General features: G+C 32.8%; 1 protein-coding gene across 1 annotated transcript in view; it reads right to left on the bottom strand.

Annotated features, from left to right (window-relative positions):
* LOC146999054 (transport and Golgi organization 2 homolog) overlaps positions 1–14,103 on the bottom strand; it is a 50,909-nt gene that overhangs the window by 9,911 nt on the left and 26,895 nt on the right. Inside the window, exon 6 of the mRNA XM_085813401.1 lies at positions 3,293–3,452. Within this exon, the coding sequence (XP_085669527.1) occupies positions 3,293–3,452 (160 nt within the window). The remainder of the gene's footprint in view (positions 1–3,292; positions 3,453–14,103) is intronic.

A 14,103-nucleotide genomic window follows, 5' to 3' on the forward strand; every position in this document is an offset into this window, starting at 1 on the left:
CTTCCATTTTTCATTTTTCTTCTGTTCTTGATTTCTTCTTTTATAATCAGTATAGTATGCATTCTGTGAATCTTGAGACGTTTTCCCTTTTCTTGCTTCCCATTCTTCTAACATTTTGATTTTCAAAGATTCGAGACTAGGTAACTGATCTCTTGATTCGATGGCGCATCTAAAATTTTCAAAATTTTTTTGGAATACTATAGAGCAGAAGAATCGATAATAAATCATCAGCTATGTCAATTTCCATTTGTTTAAGCTTATCAACTATTTCGAAGAAATTATTCAAATGTTCAGACATCGTTTCGGTTTTCACCATTTTTCTAAATAAAAGCTGTTTTAATAATGTAGCCTTCTTCGCAGGTCCTTTCGATTCATATACGGCTTTGAGTTTATTCCACACAGCATTTGATGTCACACAATGCTTTATATGACACAGTTCACTAGGATTAATAGCAAGAATTATATCTGCGCGAGCTTTTTGATCAGCTTGGAGCCATTTCTTTTCGTCCTGGGTTCCTTCAGCAGGTTTTAGCGCTTTACCGGTCACATAATCCCAATGGTCGTTTTTAATCAATACTGCTTCTATTTGTAATTTCCAACTGTCAAAATTATCTTTTCCGAGCTTTTCTATAGTAGTCAAATGCGACATAATGTAATACAGTCTCTCACAGCCAAGAAAACAAGATTGAGCGCTATAAAAATAGGCTTAACTGAACGCTGATCAGTTCTTACCGTTGTTTAGACGTAACAGTTCTTGCACTGAATTAGGCTTAAGAGTTCAATGCTCGAAAACTTCAAAATGTTCATTTTAAAATAAGTATTTTGCTAATTAGGCACAGTTGAAACGTTCCTGGGCCCATAACCATTGAAGAAATAAATAAGCCTAAATAGATTGTAATATCAATGAACATTTTTAATGACAGAAATTAACTTAAACATAGTTGCGTACAGCAGAGAAAAAAAAAAGGCGAAGAAGTAAGAATGGTATACATATACATACATACATAATAAACAGTTACGTCATCATTCATCACCGCGCGGATAAACGCGAACGGCGCATGCGTCAGGAGAAGCTCTCTTAAGCTAAACGTCGTATTATAATTTATGATACAACATTCTGCATGCTATCTTACGAGATTTAAACTGATGATCTATAAATCGGAAAAATCGATAATCCGGAATCACCGAAGTCCCGACGAGTCCGGATTAACGACTTTTGACTATATATAATAATGACTAAGATAAATTTAACATATTGAAACTATGTAATGGAGGTCCAGCTACATTAATCTTCTAAATATAAACACAAATACAAAAGCCCTTTGAAAAAGGTACATTAAACAATATTATAAAAATTGGGCAAAATTCAATTCATGTTGATTTTACAGAAAATCTCCATCAGTTTCAAGGCAGAAATGGCGGAGACACTTTTCAAGGAGCAAAAATATATTTTCCTGTCTTCCCCAAAATCGATAGCTTTTCTATAAAATCAATATCAATCTAAATATGACTTTTTTTTTACTTAAAAATTTGACGCAGGCATACTATCTTTCATATAAAACCGAAGTATGTTAATGTAGTATATCTAACCTTCCACTTGCCAATATTTTCTAATTTTAGCAAGATTTCTAGCAAATTAAGTTTATTAAAGAATTCCTATTTATTGGTACATTTTATCTTGTGAGATATTAATTTAATAAAAAGGCATTTCTTCGTATTTTATACTAATTTAATAAGTTTAAATTGGAATATTATAGCCAATTAATTAAAAAGGTGACAATAGGCCTGTAATGTAAACAAACACCTTATAAAAATATAAAAAAGAAAGAAAAGCACGGATTAGCTTATAACTGCTAAATAACTAATTTTATGCTACGCCTTAACCTCCACTTGCAAATGCAAGTATGAAACAGCACTGCTTTATGATCTAGGATAAATTTCCCGCACCTTCATAGACCAGGAAGTCTGCAATAATAAGGCCACAAATTTCAAACAGAGTTACAAGCTAATATTACCATACCCACAGCAAAAGAAAGAACTCTTACAGGTTTTACAGTAATCCAGAACAAAATAATAGAAGATGTCATTTTTGTAGTGCAATATGCATATTTCGTAAATATCACATTATTAGTGTTACTGGCTCAAGACAAAACACACCAAAAACATACAAATTTGATATGCCTCTATATACTGCGCGATACTTTTTGATAGTTGTACATCACATACACGCAGAATGCATTTAAATACAGAAAGTTTCATAACATTTATTTGCTATGCAATATCTATTTTCTATTCCGAGTTTTACATTGGAAACAAAACGACATATCTAGCACAAAACAATATGATTTAGGCTAATTTATTGAAAGGTGCCAGAATTAAAATAGCCAAAATTCTTTGAATAGTTGGCATACTTGGCCAACACTTGGCAATAGTTTACATTACAGGCCTTACATTGAAATATAATGGCAACCTATATAACAAGCAAACAAATGTCCAGTTCATTTGTTTCATCTATTTAGGTTACCAATAGTTAAAGTATACCATAATTCAAACTATTTGAGTTCCATAAACTTATTGAGCATTAGAAATGTAACTTATATTACCTAAAATAATTTATACTGAAACAAAAATATGATTTCATGAGGCAAAGAGAATTTAGTAAGGGAAATATTAGAAAGATATATGACATTTGATTGTCATAAGTAAGAATATGATGAGAATTACATTAGTTAAAAAAAAAGAGTAAACATTAAATAGACATAAAAAATAAATTAATACACATAAACCATCACATTACACCGAGTTCCTCTTTATTGCTTGCTATATTCTTGTATAAAGTACTAATTAAATAATAAAAAAAAAGACACATGCTTTCACACTTTACACTGATTTACTACTGTTAAATCAGGGACGTATTAAGATAAAAAGCTAAAATAATGATTATTAAAAATTAATAAAGCTAATTTATATCTAACTAATAAGATAGTTTATATCTTCCTCAATCATTAAAATTTACAGCTAATTGTATGGCAAAATAAAAATGCCAGTAAACTAACTCAATTGCAAATAAAATTAGCTATAATTTTGTGAAATAATTAATTTTTAACTTGTCTTAAAACTTTTGCATTGCCTTTTAAATTATTCAGAAGTTTTATAAAAAGACCTGAAAAATTATGTTAAAAGGATTATTTCATTAACATCAAAGAGCAATCACATTTCTTTTTTCATTAAATACACTCATGTCAAGCATTTTAAATCAAAGCAAGAAGAACAGTAGAAATTATATACTTACCATGAGCGATCGCGAAGCAAAGCAAATAGTTCGTCTACTAGAACATCCTTAGTTGCAACAGACGGATTTTTCTTTACAACTTCTGTGAACTTTTCTTTTGCTTTAGTCACTTTAGGCCAAGGTGTTTCAGGAGTAATACTATTACCAAATGCATGAATTCCTTTAATACACAAACACAAAATTTTATTCTTTATATTCAATCACACATTAGTATATACACAGTTGAACTTTGGTTTCATGACAATGAAGATACAACTAAAATTTATCATTAAGTTAGGATTACTGGTTCAGAAATCATTTTAATTTAGTTTTAAACTTGTTATATGTTATGCTATAAATCTGGAGTTCTCAATCAGGGAAGAATCCCCCCCCCCAAGGAGAATTTCATATAGTTTCAGAGGGAAATGTGGTGTCAGCCTTTACATGCTAATATTAAGTTTTAGTTTCCAAATAAAAAAACTACTTTTCCCAGGTTTTGATATTTACCAACATATTTTATACTTTTGCCTGTTTAATTTATGAAACACTAAAAATGATTTAAAAATAATTTAAAATAAAAAAAAGTATACATATTTTTCAAGTTCTCGAAAGAATGGCGGGGGAATGATCGCCTAGGAATGGTGAAAAGGGTACATGGGACAAGAAATATTAAGAATCCCTGCTATAAATATTTTGTTTGAACTCACCGACCTATATTTGAAGCATATAACATGCAATAAAAATATAATTATAAAAATTAATAAAGCCTTTTTCATTGCAAATTTCATGGTAGTGCTGGTCATTGATTTATAAGCATTAATGAAAGCATTATAAATAGTTCCCCTATGTCAAACATCATCAAGTATTTTTTATACATTGCAAGTCTTCATCTGCTTAACCAGAAGTGAATTTCACATCTAATCCTCCAATTTATCTTTCCTTTTGAAAGTTCTGAATCTGCTTCCAGCTCATCATAAATTTCTGCAACACTTTAAATTTGACAATTTAAACTTTTAAATTGTAATTTACAATTCTATAAACATATAATTGATAATAAATAAATGATTATGATTCTGGATAAGTATGATTAATGTATGATTTATAATTAAAAGTTCAAAATAATAAAAATGGAGAACAGCATGTATTTTAGCAAGTTTTGAAAGATTTCTATGGTTTTGGAAATCATTAACTTTTATAAAATGTTACAATTAAATAAAAGAAATCCACTCTGATAAAACCAATGAAAATAAGAATTAAACTAAACATAATTAAAGTAGGTTTGGTCTGAACTCATACATATACAGAATCATCCGAAAAGTTCTGAAGTTTTTGATGATAAATACAAATGAAGCTGTACAAAAACATAACATACTTTCCTTGAATATACATATGCCCATTTTATTCCATTACATTTTGCCATCTCTCAAGCAGCTCAAAAATTCCTTTTTTAAAAACATCATTAGTTTATTCATAAAGAAGTTATTAACGTGCTGTTTGGCAGTTTCCATAGAGTAATTTTAAGTCATTTGAAGAATATTGAAGCGACCTGAAGAGATGGAAGTACGAGAGGGCAAAGTTACTATAAGAAGGGGTGATACAAGGTATATGAGCTATACTTAATAAGTTATGGGTTACACTTGATTTGGTAGAGCTATTTTCGGAACATAAGTGCACACTCTTGTCTATAATGACCATAATTTGTGGTGATGCAAAATAAATGGAATGGTTCAATTTAACTTAAACATTGAACAGTAGCCAAAGACTACACAATTAATTATTACACTATATGCTGATAAAAATCGAGATTAGTCGTGGGTTAAAGAAATGACATAGTCCAGGTCGAGCGAATAAAAATATATTGGGAATATCAGGTTACATGGGAACAAGCAACCACAGCTATGCACACCAGACAGGGATAGAATGGTAACAAAAACTGTTGTTGCCAATTCTCATAAAGTAAATATTGGGACTGGCACATTTACATATATTTTTAACACGTCCCCTTGCCAGTCACACTATTTGCAAGATACTTATATACTTCCACAAAAATTTATCATGCTGTGGTTGTACACATTTACAGAAAAACAATGTAGCTGCTATTACATGCTTAAACACTATTGACTTCTACTTACGAATTACATCATTAAATGAACACATATTAAGTTATACTAGGAAACACAATGTTTACATAAAAGCAATTAAGAAAAATTTGTATCTAGGCTTCTTTCTGAAATTTTAAGTCAAGTCTCTACACAGACACTATCAGTCGTAAACTTCAAAGGAGATCATTTTTACGTACAAGTCCCGGCATAGTTCATGTCACGTAAAAGTTTTTTTGAGGTCTGCTTAGTTAGGAGATCAGCGAGATTGCCGCTGGATCGCACATGATCAAATATAATCACATTTTCCTTCACTAGGTCTCTCAAATGAAATTTAATATCAATGTGCTTACTTCTTTCAGAAGTAACATGGTTCCATGGAGGTAGGAAGTAAGAAGGAGTCACCCTAAACAAGTTTCTCCGTACCCTGCTCTGAAGCACCGGCGATCCCTACGTGGTGACCAAAACATTGGGTCATTTACCATTGAGTTCTATGGGATTTGACGCGTTCGGGTGTAAATATTTTGTAATTACGTCGCAAATATACATATAAATGTATATATTTTCTTTTTCTACAACACTTCAGAGTCCTAAGTATGTGAAAACAACATATTTTTAAACAACATTTCATTCTGAACGGAATTAAATGCTATACTTTTCTCAGAATGGTTTAATTTGAATGAAATATTTTCACAAGTTTTCGTTAATTACATTAGAAAAAAAAAGTTAAGGTAGTTCGATTTTATTCGGTTAAGGTGCAAAAATTAAGATCAAAGTTTATTGTATTATTAATATTAAAATTATGCATTATTTCTTTTCTATTTAGAGCTTCTTCCTAAAATACTTTCCTTAATATGACATGATTTTTTGGCTTCTTTTAAATCGAAAAATGTAAGTCAATTTATAATTGATGCTCTATTCGGTTCATTTTAAATTAGAGAATTATTAGGAAAATAGTATTTGACTTTCTCTGAACATTTCTGAAAGGGAATAAAATAAGTTTTTTTTTTTTTTTTTTAAGTATTATTTAAAACTTGTAACTGAGATATTATAAAATGTAAAGGGAATAATTCTTTTAATTATACTTATCAGATTTTTTTCTTTTTACCCTTCATTTCAACAATACATATTCCAAAACTCTTTATTACGTTCTTAAGTGCGCATCTCATAGCATTTGCTTTACAATACCTTTTAACAGATTGCTTTCCAATACGAACAATTCTTGCTTAAATAGTTTTATAACTTATTTGTCAACAGGATTTCAATTTATGTTTACAATTCAATATTAAGGTTATTATATATTTAGATAACATTTATAATCATTATAAATTAGATACATTTAATCATTAGATTTCTTCACAGTACTATCACAGTTGTTTATAAATGAATAAATTCTTCATTTCAAATACATTTATAAATAATTTAATGAATATTTAAGTATTTTGTCAAAGGCAGATACATGCTTTTTGCAAGCACATGCATAAATACCCATACATATTTTCTATTTATCATTTCCAGCATGTGCAAATCTTTAATTTCTGTGCATTCACTATATTTTTCGTGTAAAGTACTTTACACTAATTTAGCATACACCTGAAAGTTTTACATAAAAAATATATATGAATATAATTTGAATGAAAATTATAAGTATTATTTTTAATACCCACTCAAAGGTCAGTTTTTCTTCAAAATTCCCCCACGATGGCATCTCTCTCTTTAGGCAGATAGCCCTTGCATGCGTTACTCTATTTAAAAACTTAATCTGACCTATGTGCCTAATTACAAATATTTTAACATACATAATTTTATATTTACATTTAGCCATCAAGTTTCAAACTTTTCAAATCTTCTAGAAAATAAATTTTGGCAGATCTCTTTTAGCAATTTTCTTAAAATCTATATTTTTGTAGTGCAACAGCTTAGAATTTTATAAAACAAATTCATAATCAAAATCGCTGTTGTTAGTTATCGAAAAATAACCAAGATGTGATTTTTGCGTAAATGTCAGTAAACTATACAAATTGCTATTATCCATCCCACTATGAATGTTTCTTTCATGCGAAAGTGTCCCTTTTTCGATTTCTATGGAACTGTCGTGTGTCGAAATACTATCAGAATTTTGTCAAGCGAGCTTCTGAATGTAAACAAAAAACACCCCGTCTGGTGACCCAAGCTCCAAAGCAGTGCTTCACTTCTAGCGCGGAATGGCCCCTCCTCCCTTTCCTACCTCCATGCATGGTTCTTTGCTAAGAAGATTGCTCCCTGGTTGTCGACTAGCACTTTTTGAGGTGAAGCAGCTAATTCACTACAGATTTCCTTGATCAAATTTTTAATCCATAGGATTTCCTTGGCAGTGTGACACATTGCCACATACTCTGCTTCTGTCGTCGATAAAGCTGTTGTGGATTGCTTCTTGCTCGACCATGAGATTGGAGCACCTGCGAGTAGCATTATATAACCACTATAAGATTTACGGTCAGTTCTGTCACCTCCCCAGTCAGCATCTGAGTAGACTTGAAGTGGCTCACCTGTCTTCTGGAATCTTAACTTTCTGTGTCGTGTTCCCTTTAGGTATCTTAGAATGTGCTTCACACCTCTCCAATGTTCTTCCGTGTGTTTTTCATTGAACTGGCTCATATAAGTGGAAGAATAAGCCATGTCTGGGCGAGTACCACAAGTCAAATATAGAAGACTTCCTATAGCTTGTCTATAAGGGATTCCCTTGCTGTTTTCTTTGATTTCTTCCCACTGCTGTTCATCTACATTTTTATATTTTATGCTGGGGTCCAGTGGTGTGGATGCACATTTTGCTTCAGTCATTTTAAATGTTTCTAAGATTTCTGATGCATAAACGATATGATCTAGTGTGTATGACCCATTATCTTCTTTGCGTATTCGCATGGATAAGATCTGGCTTGCAGGACCTAGGTCCTTGACACTGAACCTTTTCTTAATGCCTTCCTTGAATTTATTTATCTCTGGCATGTTTCCAACTATCAGGAGGTCATCAACATAAACTCCAATTATGATGTTCTTCTCATGACAAAAGTAAATACAAGGTTCTGCATTTGATCTTTTCAATCCATACTGGATCAGGAAGTCATTCAAGCAAGTATTCTATGCACGTCCTGATTGTCGAAGACCATAGATGCTTTTCTTCAGGTGGCAGACAAGGTGTTCTTTCCCTTTCTCAATGCAGCCTTCTGGCTGTGCCATATATATGTCCTCTTCTAGGATTCCATTAAGGTATGCAGCTGTTACATCCATTTGGTGAACTTCTAGGTTTTTCTCTGCAGCTACGGCAAGCAATAATCTTACAGATTTGAGTTTGATGACTGGTGAAAAGGTGTCTTGAAAGTCCACTCCAGGCATTTGCAGATAGCCTTTTGCTACCAATCTGGCTTTGAACTTTGCTCGGTTCCCAATCTCGTCTTTTTTCTTACGAAACAACCATCTGGATGGTATTACCTTAGCTCCTGGTGGTTTTGTAGTTAGTTCCCAGGTTTGACCTTGAGTGAGGTTCTGAATTTCTTCCTCCATGGCTTTTAACCACATGTCAGCTTCGGGTGATTTCAGGACATCTTTTAGGGTTACTGGGTCCTTTTCTTCAGATTGTTGTATCTCTTGGGCATCGTACAGATAGAAGTCTTCGAAACGTTTAGGAATTTTGGTTTTTCTTTTTTCACCTCTCTCACTTCCACGGGTAGGATTTCTGGCTGCTACTTCGATTTCAGGGTCTAGGTTATTAGCAACGTCTTGTATTTGAGCAACTGATTGGCCTTCATCTTTGTAATCTGGAGTATTTTCAAGCTGTATATCTGGACATCTCTCGGAATTTCGGTAAATTGGATCTGTATTGGGACATTCGGTTTCATCCAAGTTATTTACATCAGGAGTTATATAATCTAGAGATGAGTCACGTGCTTCTGTTTCAGGTAGGTCCAAAGGATATTCTGATTCAAAGTCTTGAATTTTAAGGGTAGCTTCTTCTTCAGGATTGTCACACTTGCTCAGTTTTAAAGGGAAAATATTTTCTTCAAAAATGACATCTCTGCTGACGAAAAATTGTTTCTTCTTCAGATCATACAATTTGTAGCCTTTAACTCCTTTAGGATATCCCACAAAAACACATTCTGTAGCTTTAGGATCAAGCTTGCTTCCTCTTGAGTGTGAGCGAAGGCTCCAGGCTCTGCATCCAAAAACTCTTGAGGTGGTCTGTTTTGCTTCCATACCCTGACCATCGTTCCTCCGGAATATCGCCATCAATTGCCATAGATGGCCGCTTGTTGTGGAGATAGGCCGCAGTGGCCATTGCTTCAGCCCAAAACCTGTGATCTGCTCCGGACTCAATAAGCAAGCATCTCGTGTTTATCAATGTTTGGTTCAGTCTTTCAGCCAGACCATTTTGTTGAGGCGTGTCAGGTACAGTTAGTTGTCTTTGGATCCCATGCGCAGCAAGGTACTTGTCAAACTTTCCACTTATATATTCCCCACCATTGTCACTTCTCAAGAATTTGATTTTTCTGTTTTGAAGATTTTCTACCATGCAATGGTACTCCTCAAATTTTTCTAGTACGTCACTTTTGGCTTTCATAGGGAATGCCGTGGTATAGTGAGAAAATTCATCCGTGAAAGTCACAAAGTAATTTGAGCCTCCAAAGGAAGGGGGAGAAATTTTGCCAACAACATCTGAATGTATAACTTCTAGGATGTCTTTAGCTTTTGTACTAGCGGCTTTTGGAAATTTCTTCCTTTTCATTTTTCCCTGAATACAAAACTTGGCAAGGTTCATTTGCTAATACCGTTGCTTTCAGGTTTCTGTCGATGGGGACAATATTGTTTGTTGTACAAGAATGTGGATGACCAAGTCTACGATGCAGCAAGTCGGCACTTTCAGTTTTCGTAGCGTAGGCAGTTGCCATCTTTTCTTCGATTATGTATAGTCTTCCTTTTTTCTCACCAGATAAAAGAGTATCTCCATTCTTATCAATCACTTTGGCTTTTCCTTCAGCAAATTCTACTTTTAAGCCTCTTTCTTCAATTCTACCAATGGATAATAGATTTCCTCCTAGTTCTGGAACATATAGGACATTTTCAATAGTGATGTTTTTTTCTCCGTCTTCTTCTCCAACAGAAAATGAAATATTTCCAATTCCAGTGACCTTTATTCTTTCTGAATTAGCAACTTCAACTTCAGATGTGTACTTCTTAAGGACTGAGAATTTTCTTTTATCAGAGGTCATGTGTTCTGTAGCTCCGCTGTCTAAAATCCACAGATTACTTTTTCTTGATTTTTCTTCATTTGCCAGAAGTGCAATGTTTATCTTGAGGTCAACTGCCGTTTTGGCGCTGTTTTGTTTCTGATATTTGGCCTCTTCACAATTTTTAGATATGTGCCCCCACTGGCCACAGCTGAAGCATTTAGTATTTCTTCCCCTGTTAGTTTCTTCTTCATTTGGCCTTTTAGCTGCATACTTCTTCATGGGTTTTCCAAATGCAGGCTTCTTCTGGTTAGTGGCAAAACTTTTAGTGTGAAGAGCTTGTTCTTCATGATACACTTTGGCTGAACTCTCATTTCTGACTATACGTTTCTCTTCTACGAGTAGCCTTGGTTTCACAATTGTAGTTGTCAGATTTGCTTCATCTTTTTCCAAACTTAGGATAAGCGATTCATAACTTCTAGGCAGTCCCAACAGCATCACTAGGGCCACTTCTCTATCTGTGAATGCATATCCACCATTAGCTAATTTTCTATGTAAGTCCATTAATCTTGCTAGATAGGATTGGACAGACTCATTTGGCTTCATATTTATGTTAAAAAATTCTCTCATAAGCTGCAGTACGTGAAGCAAACCGAATTTTGTATGCATTTCTTTTAAACAGTTCCAGGCGTCTCTGGCTCTAATACAATCTCCGATATCATCTAGAAATGTATCTTCAACTATGAGGAATAATAGGCTAAGAGCTTCGTCATTCTTTTTCCTCTCCGCTTCATTCATTTCAATTCCATATCCGGGTTCCACTGCTTCCCAACATCTCTTCTGCACCAGCACGGCACGCGAACGTATACACCATGTGTGATAATTATCGCCGTTTAGTTTCGGCATTTTATAATCTTCAGATGTCATTTTTTAAGTAAATATATCGAACTAAATTAACCAAAACAATTTTTATTTACTTCGTTAAAGGATGGTTATCCAGCTCACTTCAGATTCACAACGTGGTTAGGCTTCCGTGCGATCTTCAATCCTGGATCATAATGGCATTTCCTTTTGAGCTTTTCGTGCTGATAACGTGATAAAAATCGAGATTAGTCGTGGGTTAAAGAAATGACATAGTCCAGGTCGAGCGAATAAAAATATATTGGGAATATCAGGTTACATGGGAACAAGCAACCACAGCTATGCACACCAGACAGGGATAGAATGGTAACAAAAACTGTTGTTGCCAATTCTCATAAAGTAAATATTGGGACTGGCACATTTACATATATTTTTAACATATGCTAGTTCACCAAAGTCTTTCAGAGTATCAGAATTATAATATCAGCAGCGAGAGGGTGCAATGTCAGATAATTTTAACTATTAGCCCTGGAAGGAAGCTAACCGTGTAATGCACATACAATGCCAGAAACACTTTCTATTTCAAATCTAAAAAAACCTCAGCTTAAATGCTCACTACTAATTTGCATTCTGGCAAGGAATATGAAAAGAAGAAGTTATAGTAAAGGCTGGAATCAAAATAACTGGTTAATTAACATAAGATTCCCTTAAAAGCTTTTGTCTGATGTTCATCAAAATATGGAGCCGAGCACTCTCATGATAGAAAACAACAGCGCAAAGATTGTTCAGTTCAGGGTGCTTAGCTTCAATTTCTGCATTTAAAACTGCCATGTGGAAACATTATTTTTCCAAATTTATTGTCTGATTTGAGATTCTTTTGGCTTACATCATACTCTTTTTTTTTTTTTTTTGTAATATTATTGTCTAGTATCCACTTCTAATTTTTTTCAGCACAGAATCATATACCAAAACATGAACAAGTATATCAATGATCTGTTAAAGTAAGGGGTATCCATACAACGTAGCAGCTCGCATAAACAATCTTCTTCAAGTTTGAACATGTACTACACTGTTTGGAATATTTATTCTGTCTTGTAGTTCCTGAACTGCATAACTTGGATTTTCAGTGAGAGCTTCTTATAATATATCCTTACTTACAGAGGATGGTTGTCCAAAGCAAGCATCATTGAGGCTGACATTTCCATGCTTAAACTTTTTAAACTACCTTTAAACTGCCTCATTAGAAGCAACATTTTTGTTGTTGTTTCTATCCCCAAAGTGGTCCGAAATTTTTAGACCAATTCCACAAGTCCAAATACAACATTTGTTCCATATATATAGCACAAATTTTACAGAACATAATATGACAAAAATCAACTTTTGGATTCTCCATTCTTAGCACTCCACTGAAACAAAATTTCAGCCATTTACTGGCTTGTTTCTGGCTGGTATTGACTTTTTACTGTCATATGCTTGAATTATACAATGGGATAGAAAAAACAGTATTGAAACAACCACTTCAATAAAGGTCACTCTGTATCAGCAGTAACAAAATAATTATACGAAAATGCGCTTTGATTAAAAAAAAAAAAAATACAGAACTTCTCTAATGACCTGATACACACACACATACACAGTGAACCCTCTGAAATTCAGCAATATTTCTGAAAACACATATAAACATTAGTATTAAATATCACTTCTCTAAGATGATTATCTCCACAGATAAACAAACTTTGGAAACACTGGTAAACAACTTACAGAGAATTCACTGTATTATAATGACAAAGGAAATGAATGTATTGGAACTGAAAAGAAACAATTTGCAGCAAAAAATATCCAAAATTAAAAGTTAAGGATAAATATAAACATGAAAATTATCTACAAGCACAATGACAGAAACAAATGCAATCAAAGGTCATCAGCGAAAGAATAAATACCAGAAATATTACTATATCATTCATTAAAATATAATGCAAGTAATAAATGAGAAAAAGGCAAATTCTAGACTTTTCATTCTAGACTTTTCATTAAGTCAAAGTTAGTCAAGCTAAATTAAATACCTAATCTAGTTACAAAAGTAGCTAAATTACTAGAAGAAAGGAGTTAGTAATAGAAATAGCCAACTAAGTTTTATTCACTAAAAGAGAAGATTTACTCTTGATTATAAAAATATGCATATCATTATTAAAATTTTTCTTAAGCAACAAAAATACATTTTTTTTATTCATGCCACTTAATTGAAAAAAAAAAAAGTCAGGAAGCCTGAAGAATTTGATTATAATTAGGTTTTTTTAAATACTTTTACATTGTTTGTTGCACTATCATCTAGCAAAAAAATATATATATAACTATCATAAAAATTTCTTAATATATGTTTTGGGATACTTCTTTATTAAAGATGCTTCTGCAGCTAATTGTAAAATTAGGAAATTTATTTACCATATTTGCAATATGCAACTTTTGAATATCATTAAATGCTTAAGTATTGGCTGCTTTAATAAGGAAGAAAAATTTTTTTGTTATATTTACATTTGGGAGCCTTTGCATCCAGCTGACACACATTTAATGACTAATAATTTTTTTCCTATCGTACAATCATAAGTATGATTGATAGAAAATTTAAGTTTTTACTAAATAACTATTTTGAATTTTTAATTGATTACCTTAA

The sequence above is a fragment of the Stegodyphus dumicola genome, chromosome 1 (genome assembly GCF_044657685.1).
Source record: "Stegodyphus dumicola isolate Sdum_Otavi_A_Nest chromosome 1, ASM4465768v1".
NCBI classification, from domain to species: Eukaryota; Metazoa; Arthropoda; class Arachnida; order Araneae; family Eresidae; genus Stegodyphus; species Stegodyphus dumicola.